A 16,058-nucleotide genomic window follows, 5' to 3' on the forward strand; every position below is an offset into this window, starting at 1 on the left:
GGGTGGAAAGCTTGAGGATGAAGTCAAATATAGGAAAGGGGAGTTATTTTTAAGGTGAACATTTGAAACAGTTGTTTTTTTTTTTTTGAGGAAGATTAGCCCTGAGCTAACTACTGCCAATCCTCCTCTTTCTCTCTCTCTCTCTCTCTTTTTTTTTTTGCTGAGGAAGACTGGCCCTGAGCTAACATCCATGCCCACCTTCCTCTACTTTATACGTGGGATGCCAAGCGGTGCCATGTCCTCACCCGAGATCCGAACCGGCGAACCCTGGGCTGCCGAGAAGCGGAACATGTGAACTTAACTGCTGCTCCACGGGCCAGCCCCTGAAACAGTTTTTGAGTTTGTATGTTGAGGTGTCTTTTTAGGGAGATCTTGTGCTTTCGAGTCGGACAGGCCCAGATGGAAGAGCAGCGCTGTCACTCACTGGCTCTGTGAGCTTGGGCGTGGTACCTAACTTTGCTGAATCTGAATGTCTTAATCTGTGACATAGGTATAGGATTTCCTGCCACATAGGGTTGTTCTGAGGATAAAATAAAATAATACATATGAAGCCCTTAACATAGAACTTGTCCCCTAAATGCCCATAAATTAGGACCTTTTCCTTTGATTCTAAGGAGACATGGTTTTATGTCTTCTGTATATGTTATGCACAAAAATTGCTGTCCATGGCCTTAACAAGGCCTGATGCAGATTTTAAAAAAACTGAATGCGAGAATATTAAGGTCACTGATGAAGGAAGGGACGTGCCCATGGGAAGATGCCCACAAAGCATGTGTCCAGACCCTTGGTCAGGTTTTGCAGTTGTGGGAGTAAATATTTCTTTGACACTGTTTGATCTTCAATATTTTTGTGTCGACAACCATGGTCTCAATAAGTGCATTGATAAGATCCTGATACTTCATCGCTGAACAAGTCTCATAAAAAGTGTCAGGTTCTGAAACACAGACCTGGTTTACATGGACTTTACTTGTGCCTAAACTGTCAACTCTTGAGACAGAGGACTGTTGGTTGACTCCCGGCAAAGCCACACTATTAATTTCTGCCACTTGGAACCTCTGGGCTGATCCTTTGAAATGCTACTATGACCCTTCTGTGACCCTTCCGTATGCTGGAGAAGAACGTCCTTTTCGTTGTAACCGACTCACTCAGTGCTCTCACTGCATCTTGCCCTCCCTCTCCTGAATATTTCCGTTGCGTACCTAGTTGAGAAGTCAGTGGAGAGGAGGAGGCAGGAGAAAAGGCCCTGCCTTGTTCAGTTCTGTTCAGAAGAGAGGAGCAGGGCAGGTGGTGGTGGTAGTGTTGCTGCTATTGTTGTTATTAAGAACTTATTTCATGTGGTACCTGTGGCAGGATCTTTGCCCTCCTTTGCCTGTTACTCCCTTTTGGGGTAAGTAACACTGAAGTTAGGATTTACCTGCCCATCTTGCTACTCAGGAACTTTCTGAAAGAGAGCATTATAATGGAGTAGAAAGAGCCCTGGCCTGGGAGCCGCTCAGCACTGTGAGCCTAGGCAGATGCTTAACTCTCAGAACCTTGGTTTCCTCCTCGGTCAGGGAGATTCATATTTTCGTGGGCTTTTGTGAGACTTGTGAGATGGCTCTGGGAGCCCTTCATGTACTGTGAAGGGGTCTTCAGATGTAAAGAAGTTATTGAAAGAGCCCTGTGTGCTCAGAAGCTGCCGGGGCTGCTCTGCTGCTGATTCTCCCTGAGCGCCCCAGGAGGAGTGTCCACGGCCACACGACTCCAGAACAGTGCCCTTGCCTTGGTGCCTCTCACTGGCGTCCTCGCATCTGTCTCCTGAGCTTCTTACCCATTATACACCTGATTGAGAAGTTGGAGGAGAGAGGGAGGCAGGAGAAAGCGTGTTACCCTGTTCAGTTCCAAGGGACTCAGAGGAGCAGGCAAGTCATTGCGGGTGTAGGACCTCTTCTTGGAGAGAAGGCATAGTTTTCTCCTCGAGGAAGGGGGCCATTCCATGATCAGGGCTTGAGCCAGGGGCCCCTGGGCCTGGGGTTTGTTCTCCACACTGGAGATGCCCCTCCTTTCCCGTCTGGTGGAAATATGCGGTACAAGAGGGTGGAAGCGGAAGTTAGGAGGTGGGTTCTGGTCCCAGGTCCATCACTCCCTACTTTGGTTATTTCCCTCTCTGGATCTCCACCTACTCACTTAGAAAAAGGAGCTATAGTAACATCTTTACTGTTGTAAGGATTGAGTGATGTGTGCAACATGAAAAATAGGACAAGCTGTACAAACAGAAGACATTATCATTGTTGGAAGGGAGGGAGAGGAATTAGCAGGGGGGTTATTTGAGGGGCGCTGGTTGGACCAGACATCTTGCCTCCTCACTCGCCCCTGGGGAGCACAGATTGGTGTTTTTTGCCTTAGTGCAGTGAAGCATATGACAGCCCTACACCTGGTGGGCCCTCAGCGCTTGCACCTGTACAGAATCTCTAAGTTGGTACGAAAACACACCTGGTAGGGATGATAAAGAAGCACCAGAGGGTGCGTCTGGGGCAGGTGTGTTTGAAGATGTACAAGCTTGTGTTTGAGGTTGTCACTGCTGACAGCGAAGGGTCTTGTGCCCTGGCTTTCTGCCAGGGGACACTCCTACCCCTACTCCTAGAAAGCCTACTGATCCATCTGGAGGCCTCACAGTGCCCAGATCTGGGCTGGGCGCAGAGTAGATGCTGAGTTGCAGGCTGCCTGGGAGAGTAGAGGAGCATAGACTTTGGAGCCAGATACACAGTTGTATAGTCTTGGGAAAATTTCTATCTCTTTGAGCCTCGGCTTGCTCGTCTTTAAAATGGGGATAAAATAGCCTGTTACAGGGTTATCAAGTAGATTAGCTATCAGGTATGTGCCTGGGGCTGGCCCTGTGGTTGAGTGGTTAAGTTCCCGCACTCCGCTTTGGTGGCCCAGGGTTTCGCTGGTTCCGATCCTGGACGTCAACATGGCACCACTTATCAGGCCACGCTGAGGTGGCGTCCCACATAGCACAACCAGAAGGACCTACAACTAGAATATACAACTGTGTACTGGGGGGCTTTGGAGAGAAGAAGAAGAAAAGAAAGAGAAGATTGGCAACAGATGTTGGCTCAGGTGCCAATCTTAGCAAAAAAAAAAAAAAGGTATGTGCCCGCCGCACAGTAGCCACTCCCCAATGATAACTGTGGCCATAGTAAGCATTCGTGGAATTAGGGATCGTAGAATTAGAACTCTGCCGTAGACATCACTTTCTTCAGTCCTTTCATTTAACAGATAAGAAGACTGAGGCCTACAGGAGTGGACTTGTCCGAGTCACAGTGCGGGTTACTGGCAGAGCCAGGTCTAGAACCCGGGCCTCTTGCTCATTCCATCTGATGAGTGTTCCCCCAGTAGCCTGGCAGAAAGGCATTGTTCCCGCATCGTGGGGCCTCTGTGGCTCAGTGCCACCTGCGAGATAACTGGACAGGCCCCTGTCCCCACCTTAAGTTAGGGACTGTTCTTTCCCTGCCTCAGAAAACAGCTGCTGGAAGAGGTCCTGGGGAGGAAGGCTTTTAAAACTAATAGAATTGCTCTGGGAATGTGACCAACTGGAGGGAGTCTGCAGCTGGAAACTTTTTTGAGATGGACTGTTGACGAGTTACCATCTACTAGGAGGATGTTGGAGAAGCTCCAGCGTGTCATGTTGGTGCCCCCTTCTGGCTGATAGAGAGCAGAGCTGGTGAAATGGTTCTTGACTTGGTGGCTGTTATCTTTTTACCTTCCTAATGCCCTGACTCCAAGGGGCAGTCATGAGTGTGCAGTCATCTTGACTTACTGATGGACTTGCCTTTTCTTGAGCAACTAGCATTCACGGCGAGTGAGACTGGTGTTTTCCTGGGCTGAAGTTAGGATTCTCAGATCTCGAAACAGATGGGAAGACCCTCCCTGGTGTTTTCCCTCTTCCATCTCCTTCCGGTTTTTGACAGTTAAATTGTAGATGGTGAGTGGAAGCACTTATCAGATCTTTCATTTTCAAGCTGAAGAATTAGGAGGTTAAGGGCTACGTAGCACATTCTTTTAAAGGTCTTTACGGAGAGCCACTGGTTCAGCAGCACTCTGTCGTGGTTCAGTTCACTGAGTACTGATTGTTTACACAGTGTGCGAGGCCCAGTGCAGGGTGCTGGTGACATGGAGACAAGAAGGATGCAGTCTTTGGAGGAGAGGCCATGGAATGTGGTCAAGAGCTTGAGCTTTGGAGTCAGCAAGGCCTGGCTGTGAGTCTTCCACGCTCATTAGCCATGTGCACCTGATCCAGTGACAGCCTCTCTGAGCCTCAGTTTCTTCATCTGTCAAATGAGGATGTTAATTATGACCTCACAGAGTTGTTATGAAGAGTAAGTCATATGTAGTAAGTGCACAATAAATGGTAGCGAAATTTGAGAAGGCATTCACAGTTGAATAAGTGAGATGGACAGAAACAGACGGTTGTAGTTCAGTGTGATGAGCAGTGTGGTAGGAGGATACGTGGGGGCCATGAGATCCCAGAAGGACTATTAGCATGGAGTCTAGAACACTCACTGAACCGCTGTTTTTTAAACTCACTTCATGGGTCTCCTTTTCCTGTAGGCCTACTTTTTTGATGCACCAGAGATGGACCATCTCCCAACACCCACAGCTGCTCCAAACCAAACAGTTGCAGCAGCCAAGTTGAGCTAAAGAAGAAGGTAAGAAAAGATACTTTTATCTTCTTGCTGTGTGTTATGGTGAAATGGGCAGGTGTATCAGTTCTGTTCCTGTTAGCATCAAGAGCAGAGAGGGCTGGACCCTTTTACCTGTCTGCACAGTGTAGTGGGTGTGTGTGCACTTGTGTCTGTGTGTCTCTTGTTGAAGGCTTCAGTTGTGAAATCCACCTCATCTGGCTTGATGGATGTGGGAACCATGAGCTCTTAGACTCTTCTGTAGGAAGAGTTCCTGCCTTTTACTCCCTGCATCCCCTCTTCTCTACTCCCTGTCCCCTTCGCAGCAGCACAGTATGGGTTTGTTCCATTTCGTTACAGTCCTGGTGGTTTTTTCCAGTTTCTTCGTGACGACTTAGGCTGGCCTCAGACCCTGAGTGTGACCTGTCTTGAATTACCCATGGGGTTCTCCAAAGCTTACAGACTCTCGTGCCTGGTTTGTTCTCAGGGCCTCTTTGATGATTCCACTGTCAGCGGTTGTTTCAGTAGGTCAGAGCACAGGAAACAGACCCGATTGCTCCATGGCTTGTTCCGTCCCTTCCTGTTCCACCTCTGTAGTAGTCTGAGGCTGTAGCCATACTGAACACCTTGCTGTTGCCAAAACACGTCATGCCTCTGCACTTGCTGCTCCAGTTGTCTGAAATGTTCCTTCTCTTCCAGCAGTCATCACTTACCTTGTGAGCCCATTACAGCTTGAATCCTTCTATTAATGGTGCTTGAAACACTCATCGTTCACTGTCTGTGTGTCCATCTGCCTGCCCAGTTGCTCTCTCATTCATTCATTAGTTTTCCGTGTGCTGGTGTGTCTCCCCAATTAGATGCAGCTCCATTTGAACAAGGAATGGGTGTTACTTTAATTTTCATTGCCCACCACATGACCTGGTGTACAATGGGTGCTCAGTAAATGTGGAATGAATGGGTGTAGCCACACTCTGCACGTGATCTCCCTATGGGCCAAGAACCTTTACTCTGTTTTGTAATTGCTGGGTGACGTTTCTGCCCATGCTGCTGTCTCCCAGAGCAACAGGGTGTGGTGTGAAGACCAGGGCCTTTAGAGTCAAAGAGAATTAAAATTAAATCCTGGCCCTTCCATCTACTAGCAGTGTGCTCGGGGCAAGGGGCTTACTCTCTCTGAGCCTCGACTAACTTAACTATGGACTAAGGATGATACAACCTGCATTATAAGATTGTGGTGAGGATGAGAGGTCACGTTATAGAAGTTCCTGGCACATAGTTAAGGTACTCAGTAACAGAATCAAAGCTCCTGCCCCTCTGAGAGTGGGTCTGTAATGAGTGTTGGAATTTCGTGGTTCTTACTCACTTTACCTTGACCCTTTATTTCCTTTTTGTAAAACAACTGGAGATTTTCCCTCTTGGTTGTGAAATTTAGATTACAGGCCCTGCAAGTTGACAAGATGTGATTGGTCAAGAATAGGTCCCTCCAGGTGCTGGCCCCGTGGCCGAGTGGTTGGGTTTGCACACTCTGCTTTGGCGGCCCGGGGTTTCGCCAGTTCGAATCCTGGGCACAGACATGGCACTGCTCATCAAGCCATGCTGAGGCGGCATCCCACATACCACAACTAGAAGGACCCACAACGAAAAATACACAACTATGTACCGGGGGCTTTGGGAGAAAAAGGAAAAACATAAAATCTTTAAAAAAAAAAAAGAATAGGTCCCTCCAGAGGCCTTGTTGGTTAGACAATCCCCCTGCCCGGTGGAATGACTAGGGAACTACTAAGTGTCGCAGCCGGCCCTCCCTCTCCCTCTCGTCACATGGGCATGTGACGTTAGAGTCCCAGAAGTCATAGTGCCTGGAGGGAGCATGGGCTTTGCTCCTCTTTTACAATAAGGAAGCTGGCTGACAGGTATATCGCATTCCCCTTTACAAAACACTGCCCAGGTCATTCTCTGATTGGCCACTGTTACCAGCCTTGTTGACCCTATTTATAGATGAGGAAGCTGGGCTTTGTAAGTCTGAGTTGACTAGGATCACCTACCTCTTAGAGGCACAGCTGGGACTCAAACCCAGGTCTGGGGGAGCCAATTCCTGAGGTTTTTCCACTTTCCCACTTTTGAGACTGATGTTCTTTTTACCACAAAAACTTGCAGGCTCTGCCTGCTGGCCTTTGGCTTTTTTTAGGAACCCACATTTGCTGGTCTAGAGATGCTTTAGTTCAGAGGTCTCCACACTGCTTTGATTACACAACCTGTCAGTTAAGAATTTGAGGACTGCATTAATTATCTATTGCTGCCTAACAATATTACCACAAATTTAGCAGCTTAAACAACAAACAGTTATAATCTCACAGTTTCTGTGAGTCAGGAATTTGGGCATAGCTTAGCTTAGTTCTCTCCGTCGGGTTCTCTCCCAAGGCTGCACTCGAATTGCTGTCCCTGGCTGGGCTCTCATCTCAAAGCTGGACTGGAGAAGGAGCCTCTTCCCAGCTCACATGGTTGTTGGTCGGATCCACTTCCTGTGACATGTTAGACTGAGGGCCTCCCTGCTGATTGTCAGCTGGAGGCTGCCCTCAATTCCTTGCCACATAGGCCTCTCCATATTATGGCTTACTACACTGAAGCCATAAATGGAGACAATCAACAAAGAATCTGTTAGGAAGATGGGAGTGACAGTCTATGGGATGTAATCATGGAAACGACACCTGTCACCTTTGTTGTATTCTTTTGGTTAGAAGCAAGTCACAAGTCTTGCCCACATTCAAAGGAGGGCGATTTCACAAGGGCATGAGTACCTGGAGGCAGGGATCACTGGAGGCCGTTTTTAATTTAATGTAATTTAATTTTTCAGCTTTATTAAGGTATAATTGACAAAATTGTGAGATTTAAAGTGTACATCGTGACGATTTGAGATATATATATATATATATATATATATATATATCAAATTCTGATATTTTCCTTCCATCTCCTTAGTGGATTGTTTTTGGAGCTTCCTGCCTTGGAGTGAGCATGTGGTAGCTTGTTTGTATGTCGGTGTAATTGTCTACACACTTGTTCAGCTCATCTTGCAGATGGACGCCATTGACCATTAGCAGAAAAGGCTCAGGGCTGGGGCGGGGCGGGGGTGTCTCTTCCTTCCCTTGAGGTCCATGGGGAAGGGACTGAGTCTTATTTGACTTGGTCTGCCCAGTGCTTGGTCTACTGCCCGCCTGGCACAGACAGAGCGAGTGCTCAGGTAATGTTGGGTGGGTGGAAGTGACCCTTTGCAAGACGAAGGCAAAAGTCAGGAGTTGGCTTTTGCCAGAGGTGCCTTGGCTCGCTGAGTCCTGGATCATTGTTTACTCTCTCATTCAGTGTTTATTGGAGGCTGCTGTCTGGCCTCTGGGCCAGGCACTGGGACCTAGAAAATCAGATGCAGTCTGCCTCAAGGATCCTAGGCCCATGGGTAAAACAGCTGAACAGATAATGACCACGCTGTGGGAGAAGTGCCGCAGCCAAGCTGTGAACTGATGAGCGATGTGGGAGAACAGAAGCAGCGGCTCATGGGACCTGGGGGAAGGCTTCACACGGGCTTGTTTGAGCCGCGTCCTGCAGGTTGAGCAGAAGCAATCAGTTACCCGTTTTTCTGAAAAGAGGAGCTAGCTTCCCATGGCTTTGGGGAAGGTGAAGACATAGGCTGTTCACTTGGACACAGTGATGCCATGCAGGCTCACATCACTGAGAACGAGAGAATCTGAGCCCAGCTGGAGGGGACAGAGGTAGAGGACACAATGGCAGTAGTTGCCTAGGTCTCTGCCTTGGCCCAGATACCTGCCGTCAACCCAGTGAGGGGTTCTCAGCCTGTTTCCTGAGCTGGGACTTCAGTTCCTTCCTTACATTGTGGTTATGAGGCTCTAGAGCAAGTGTCCCATGTGCTGTAAACCTTCAGATAGTCAGAAGCTGGCGTCTGAGGAGAGCCTGACCCTCGGGGCTCTTGCAGACCTCCCATCCTGAGTCACACAGATTTGACGCCACTGGTCTGTAAACTTGGGCGTCAGCGCTTCCATTAGGGTGTCAAGTCTCCAAATGAGATAGTGATGAACAGTTTCTTTGGAGCCTCCCTGGCAGAAGCATCAATCGCTTTGCCAATGAGAGGGGCCATCCAGAGCCCCAGGCACTGCAGATTTATGAGCTGGCTGTGCCTTCTACTGTAATCTCTGGACTCCAGCTTTCACTGAAAAAGAATGGCTTCTAATCTTGCAGATAACCTTCCTTATGTAAATCTGTGCATTGGAGGGCTTAACCTGGAATGGGTTACTGGGAGAGCATTAACCCCCTCTCTCCCTGGAGCTGTAGGGTCGTAGGTGAGCCTCCAGTTCCCTGTAATCAGGGAAGCTACACCTACGTAAGTCATTGAGATATTATAAAAAATATCGGGCTTTCTTCTTTCATTTCTTCCTTCACTCCTTCCTTTTTTATTAACTTATCACCTAAGGACCACTGCCATTTCTTCTCTGAGCCAAGACCTGATGAAGCCTGGAGAATGGACCCAGGGAGTCTTATTTTAGCTTGAACGGTGGAGTATCTGAGGACTGCATCCAGATTGGGGCTGCCTTCCCAGGGGTGGTGACGAGTGGGTCTGTCCAGAGGAGGGTGGCCAGCAGACAATTATACAGAGTGTGATAAGGGCTTTATTAACAGATGAGCAGAGGGCTGCAGGAGACTCCTTTGTAATTAAAACCCTCCTGATTTGATACATAGGGTTTATATGCAATTATCCTTTCACTCAGTGTGTCAAGAATGTTCATTTTATAAGCCAAAGCCACAAAGCTTTTTACTAGGTTTATACCTATCAATTCTTTTATTCTGAAATCATTTTTAACTCAATGCTCTAATCCCCCTTAGCACAGCATCCACACCGCATGATTTCACACATGGCTAACACTGCTTTCTACAGCCCTTCTTTTCCACACCATGTCTGAAATGTCCCTGCCCAGAGAATCCATTTTCAGTTCCTGGGATGTTTCTTTCTCAATTTTTTTCTTTGTTCTCTTTCTTTAAGGAAAATTGGGGGAACCTGGGATGACAAGTGGGTCAACACAGTAACTTTTTATTCTTTTTTTTAAACTAACTTAGTGGAAAATTTTAAACATAGATAAAAGTAGAGTGAATAGTGTAATGAATCACCATGTTCTTGTCACCCATTTTCAACAGCTGTCGACTCATGGCCAGTCTTGTTTCATCTGTACACCCAGCTATTCCCCACCGCTCCCCCCATCCTATTTTGAAGCAAATCTAAGGTAGCCTCTTATTTCATCCATAAACATTTAAATTCTGTTCCATAAAAGATACTCTTTTTAAAACATGACCATAATAGCATAATCATATTTAAAAAATAACTCTTTAATATCAAATGTACTTCCTTGTTTGAATTTCATCTTGAATTGGTTGATGTATCTCTTAAAGGCCTTTAAATGATAGACTCTGACTCAGTCTCCCTCCCCTCTTTCCCTTTGCCAGGTGTTTGTTGAAGAATCGTGGTATCTTGTACTAGTTTCTCACTGTCTGGATTTTGCTGATTGCATCTCCATGGTGTCATTTAACATGTTGCTCTGTCCTCTCTTTTCTTTGAACTGGTGCTTATATCTAAAGGCTTGATCCAGATTCAGGTTTGATTTTTTTTTTGGCAAGACTTCTTGATATGTGCTGTGAAATTCCTCCATCCATAAACTCATAATGTCTAATTCTCTCCCTCTCTCTTTGATACTAGTGGTTATTAATAAGCAATGCCTAGATCCATTAATTCATTAGGGGCTTCAAAATGGTGACATTTCAATTCTATCTTTCTTTCTTTGTTTATTAACTAGAATACTTCTCTAATAAAAACTTCCTTCATCTACTATTTGGTTATCCAGTGGTATCATTTATACAAGAAAAGCAGGATGAGTGATTCTTTCTCTTTATTTACCAGCTTTCAAAATAGCAGTTGGTTCACTGGCATTCTGCAACAATGACCAATTAGCTTCAGTCTATTGCTAGTATTATGTTTATTGATGCCCAAATTGTCCTGTCTCGTCCAGTGGGAACCTCTTCAGGTTGGCCCTTGAGAGCTGTTGGCACAACCTTAGATGTCTCTGATGACTGCCTTGCTATCTGTTATGACAGAAGTTTTCAGGCTCAGGGCTGGCCCCGTGGCGTAGTGCTTAAGTCTGGTGCACTATCCTTTGGCCTGGGTTCCAGGGTTCGGATCCCAGGCGCAGACCTACACCACTCATCAGCCAAGCTACAGCAGTGACCCACATACAAAATAGAGGAAGAGTGTCACAGATGTTAGCTCAGGGCTAATGTTTCTCAAGAAAAAAAAGAGGAAGATTGATAATAGATTTTAGGTCAGGGCTAATCTTCCTCAGCAAAAAAGTAAACAAATAAAAGGAAGCCAGCCTGGTGGCATAGTGGTTAAGTTGAGCATGCTCTACTTTGGTGGCCTGGGTTCTCAGATTTGGCTCCCAGGTGTGGATCTACAGCACTCAGCAGCCATGCTGTGGCAGCAACCCAAATACAAAATAGGGGAAGATTGGCATGCATATTAGCTCAGGACCAGTCTGCCTCATCAAAAAGAATATCTCAGGCTCATTTTGAACATTCCCTGATTTCCTGTCCCAGATGCAGATTGAGCTGTTTCTCTAAGGCATCCTGGTTCTGTTCCATGGGGAAATAGTATTTCCAGATCTAGTGGTGCAACTGGCTCGGTCATTGTTTTCAGGCCTTTTCAGTGTTCAGAGCCAGGAAGTATGTTAGTTGTTTGCTTGTTTTGTTTTGTTTTTTTAAAGAAGATACATTGTGAGTTCATACTCAAGCTTCCAATTTCTATTTAGTACTATAACGTTTTTATTAAATTGCTTTTATCTTATATCTGTATCTCTTTTCTTCCAAACTGAAGATCTCACTTCTCAATGACACCAGAAATGATAGACTTGGACTGTCATATAAGTACTTACTTGTTTTATCCTATGATGTACTCACAATAGTCTAATAATAACAGTAACAACGTTACCACTAATTACTGGAAATAGTACTTTAAAATCTTTGAAGATTTTTTTTTAAATTCTGGAATACGCTTCCCTGCCATGTGTACTTGGAAACTTGCTTTATTCTTCAGGACCTACTTCAGACACCCTCTCCTTAGTGAAGTTTATCTTCCTTCCTTCCTTCCTTCCTCTGTGCTCTCCTGCAGCTCTTTGTTCCTCTCTTATGGCAATTTTCCTATTTACTGTGACTTCATAGCCTGGCAGCTCCTCGAGGGCAGAGATTTATTTCCCAGTGTAGCCCAGCACCCAGCAGGCGCTTGGGAAAGTCTGATTTTAGACTAGTGTCAGTTGACATACTTGTCCTGTGGCGCTCAATCTTCCTTGGGGTCATCTGCCAAGTCACTTAGGAATCGTTCATTCATTGAGGGCATACTCTCTGCCAGGTGCTGGGCTACTGGGGTGAACAATGGAGATAGGTCCTTACCCCGCCCGAGATTTTACATCCTAATTTTGTGTCTCATGAGTCACACAGACTGGAAGCCCCTGCTGAATTACAGAGAGAGTCAGGATTTTGGGAACTTTGCATTGGAACACCCCAGATCAGGAACATTGACATTGTGCAGGCTGGGACCAGGAATGGAGCAGGCATGTCAGGGCCGCAGTAGGGCCACCCAAGGTGGGGAGCCAGAAGTGGCCAGCAGTCAGGTCTTAGGCGGGGAAGAGGTAAGGGAACCTGGCTGACAGTGAATTATGGACGAATTGTGGCACGAAAGGCAGTGTCATCTTACTTGCCACCCTCTGACCTAAGTGCCAGGAATTCCCAAACTCTGCTCTATAGGCCACCCACTAAAAGTTGGCAGCAGGAGAAGGGAATTTTCTGTCTTCAAATTCTCCTCTAGTCTTGACATTAATTTGGAACAGACATCTAGAGAGATGAGAGAAAAACAGAGTATGTATTTATGGAAATAAAATCTCAAGTGCCTGCCCTGTGGGCTAGTTTGTCCCTGCCTTCATTTAGCATTTCAGAAACCCAGCCTGATGTTTGCCAGAAAGCTGGTCAGGACTTTGGGTTCTTTCACTCCAACAAGTTCCAGCATGTACCCTTCTGCAGCCACTTTCACAGAGGTTTTGTTGGCAACTTTTCCATTTTCTAGAGCCGGTGGATTGAGGCAGACAGCCTCTGCCTCACCTTCACAGGGTGCTCCAGCGCTGACGTCTGGCTGGGATTCTGCCCCGAAGAGGTCTCCAGGGAGGCCTGGCTCCTTCTCAGAGGTGGAAGGCCACGCGTCAGGAATGCCTCTGATACGTTCCTTAACCTCCCCTGGATTTCACTGTATCGCTAGCCCCTCTTTCCAAGCTCCCATCTCTTGAAAATCTCCAATTAAGTGAACCAAGGGGTGCCTCAAATTCACTAACTAAACTCATCCCCCACACCCAGATCCTCCCTAAATTTTCCTGCCTCACACCGCCTAACTTCAGACAGGGTTAGAGTCCGTGTCCTACCCTCTCACAGGACCTTACACGTGTAACTAAATCATGTTCCATGTATTTGTTTACCCTGTAGTTTTCCCTACTAGACTGTAAGTTTCTTGAGAGTTGAGACCGTGTCTTCCTTATTCGTCATTGTACCCAGTGCCTGGCGTGTGAGTCCTCAGTCAATATTTGTTGGGTTAATTAAGAAATCCACTTACTAATCCAAGCTAGAAACCTCAGCATTCGTGTAGATTCCTCCCTCTTACCTTCCACATCTCATCTGTCAGCAGGACCTGTCTATTTACCTCTGAAATACTTCTCAGGTCTGTCCTCTCAGTACCACACCCAGCGTTCAGGACCCAGTCATCTCACACTTGGGCTGTGCTAATAGCTTGATGAGTTTCTCTGTCTCTTTTCTTTTCCTCCTTCCAGTTCCTCCTATGTGTAGCCACATGCGTCTTCAAAAATCTGCAAATCTGACTGTGCCACTCCTCTACTTAAAAACTGTTTTTTGGCCTCCTGTTGTCTAAAGAACAGAATCCAGACTCCCTGGATTACGTGATCTCTCCCTCTGTTCGTCCTGCCACTGTCCCCTGTAGAACCTCATGTTTCAACAACCACACAGCGGCTCTGCAGCTCCCAAATCGGTTTATCTCCCTCCATGTTTCCTTTATATGTAGTATAAACACAGAGCTGTCACAAAGAACAGAGAGAAAGAAGGGTGCGTGGAGGTAGTTTTGGGAGCTGGGTCACAGAAAGTTACTGGGTTTGCAGAGAAACAGAGGAAAACTTTAAAAAATGTCTTCTCCCCCCCAATGGTAAGTCTCCTTGGAGCTCACAGGTCAGTCTCAGGCTGGAGGTTTGGGACTTGGCAGTGGAGCCACTCTGGTGCCGCGGTGCTGCCTCTGAACGTAAGTGAACGCCCTTTTCTGCAGTGTAGCTCCTCTCTGTGTGGGAGCATCTTTATCTGGAAATTTACTCTTGTGTTTGCAGCTCTCTCTTGTCTTTTTGGAGTGTGGTTCTTTCGGATATGGATCCACTGCAGGAAAGTAGGACAACCAACGCCAGCAGGACTGACAGAGTGGCACCAACCCCCAGCGTCCGGACAGTGCTGCACCAAAGCCTGGTCATTTATTTAACAAACAAAAATTAAGTGTTGTTCAGCACGTGTGTTTCGGCTCTTCTTTCTCACCTGTTGATTGTCGCTGTGACTGTGCGCTGATTCGGAATGCAGTACGAGGGGATGGTTAGGCGTGCTCGGGTGCCCTGCCCTTTCTCACGGTCAAGTGGTGTGCTTCACGTGAGGTGCACCCTTAGTTCCGAAATGGATCCATCCTAACTTGGGATGGCTTTTCTCTGAATTTTGTACAGATTACCTAAGTGGTCCTCTTCTCTCCAAATCCTTGCCGTGCCAAAGTGGCCAAACAGTGTGAACTTTGATTGGGAGTCATTGGGAGGCTGAAAGTTTGTCTTTGGTGACCTGACCCTGGGCACCTGAACCTAATGGTTGCACAAGAGATACTTCACATAACGTCTGTGTCTGCACTTCAGGACTGGGCCTTAAGTTCTTCCTTGATGTTTGCTCTCCAGCATGCCAGAGGCTGCCGGGAATCTCATTTAATGTGCTACCTAATTGGGGTGTGAGGGTTAAAATGGACATTGGAATTTTTCCTTCTATAAGTATGGAACACTGGATTTAAAGAACATGCACACTTACACAGATTTTAGAAAATTCTTTTAGGCGCTTTGAGTGTCTCTTCAAGGTAGCATGACTTCCTGGTTGGAGTGCGTTACAGGGAGAAACCAGTGACACCTCAAAGATACTTTTTTATACTTTTTATTCAAAATGCACATCACCCGGAGCCTGAGCTTCTGCCTTGTCTAGACTGCTGATTCCCTGCTGTTTCTGTAGTCCTCGTCAGGGCAGGAGTTCCCTGTGTGGTTCTGAGACAGCTGCAAGGACATGTCTGGACTTAAGAGGCTGACCATGCAGATAAAGGAAGGCGCACACAAATTCCGGCTACAGTGAGCTTAAGGTTAGCTTGGCAAAGCTCCCATCAAATGCTGGGGATCCCCCCCATTAATTTACTCCACATATGTATTGTGGACCTACTGTGTGCCGATCACCATTCTAGGTACTGGGGCTAGAGCAGCAAACAGAACAGACAAGGTCCCTGTTCAGTGGATCTTCAGTCCATGGTCACTGCTAAGCCTCAGCCTCTGCAAGGCAGCTATTTCCTCTTCCTGCTGGAAGCACCTCTGCAGCTTTTGCTTTGGTCCTGTTTCTACCCTTGGGCCTCTCAGATCATGTCTGAGCTTTTTGCTCTTTGTTAATTTTATCCCTGCCCCTCCAACCTCTCAGTCTTCTCCAGCTACATACTTCTTTTGTCTTCAAGGGCTTTTCGGAGAATTTGGTGTCCATACCTTCCAGTCACCCTCTGGGCTGGTACCCTGGCTCACTCTTTAATACTTGACTCCTGCCAACCAAGGCAGTGATTCTTATACATGTGAATTATACCTGTGACTTCCCCCGTACAAGCCATCTGCAACCCCTTCCCATCTGTTACCAAAAGTGGCAGGATTTTTCTCCTATTGAAGAACAGAAGTATATTGTGAAATAATAAGAAATACATATACTGGTCTCTGCCCTTGTTCCTGACACAGAACCCCTAAAAGCCTTGTAAATAGAAGTGCTGGGAGAATCTTTTTGTCTTTGACTCCAGTTCCTGACACAGAGCTCTTAAGACCTTTGTAATTTCCTGAGTGATAGAAGCTTCTGGGAGAGCTCCTAAATCCCTTGGGATTTCCTGGTAGTGCAGCATTTTTTGTTCTAATGAGGCAGTTCTTGGGAGCACTTGGAGGGCGCTGGTCACCAGAAAGACCGAGCCATAATTAGAAGCTTGGAACTTTCAGCCCC

General features: G+C 46.7%; 1 protein-coding gene across 8 annotated transcripts in view; it reads left to right on the plus strand.

Moving 5' to 3' along the window:
- YIPF1 (Yip1 domain family member 1) overlaps positions 1–14,307 on the plus strand; it is a 55,791-nt gene extending 41,484 nt beyond the window's left edge. For 3 of the 8 annotated variants that reach the window (XM_005607038.4, XM_070259915.1, XM_005607039.4), the window contains 2 exons: positions 4,591–4,688; positions 14,135–14,307. In XM_005607038.4, coding sequence (XP_005607095.2) covers positions 4,591–4,680 — 90 coding nt within the window. In that variant the 3' untranslated portion in view covers positions 4,681–4,688; positions 14,135–14,307. Of the gene's footprint in view, positions 1–169; positions 3,129–4,590; positions 4,689–9,854; positions 10,541–14,134 lie in introns of those variants that run through there. The other 5 variants (XR_011436339.1, XR_011436340.1, XR_011436338.1 and 2 more) reach the window with 4 other exon arrangements.
- Positions 14,308–16,058: the final 1,751 nt, after the last annotated feature.

Source organism: Equus caballus, chromosome 2 (genome assembly GCF_041296265.1).
Source record: "Equus caballus isolate H_3958 breed thoroughbred chromosome 2, TB-T2T, whole genome shotgun sequence".
Taxonomy (NCBI): domain Eukaryota; kingdom Metazoa; phylum Chordata; class Mammalia; order Perissodactyla; family Equidae; genus Equus; species Equus caballus.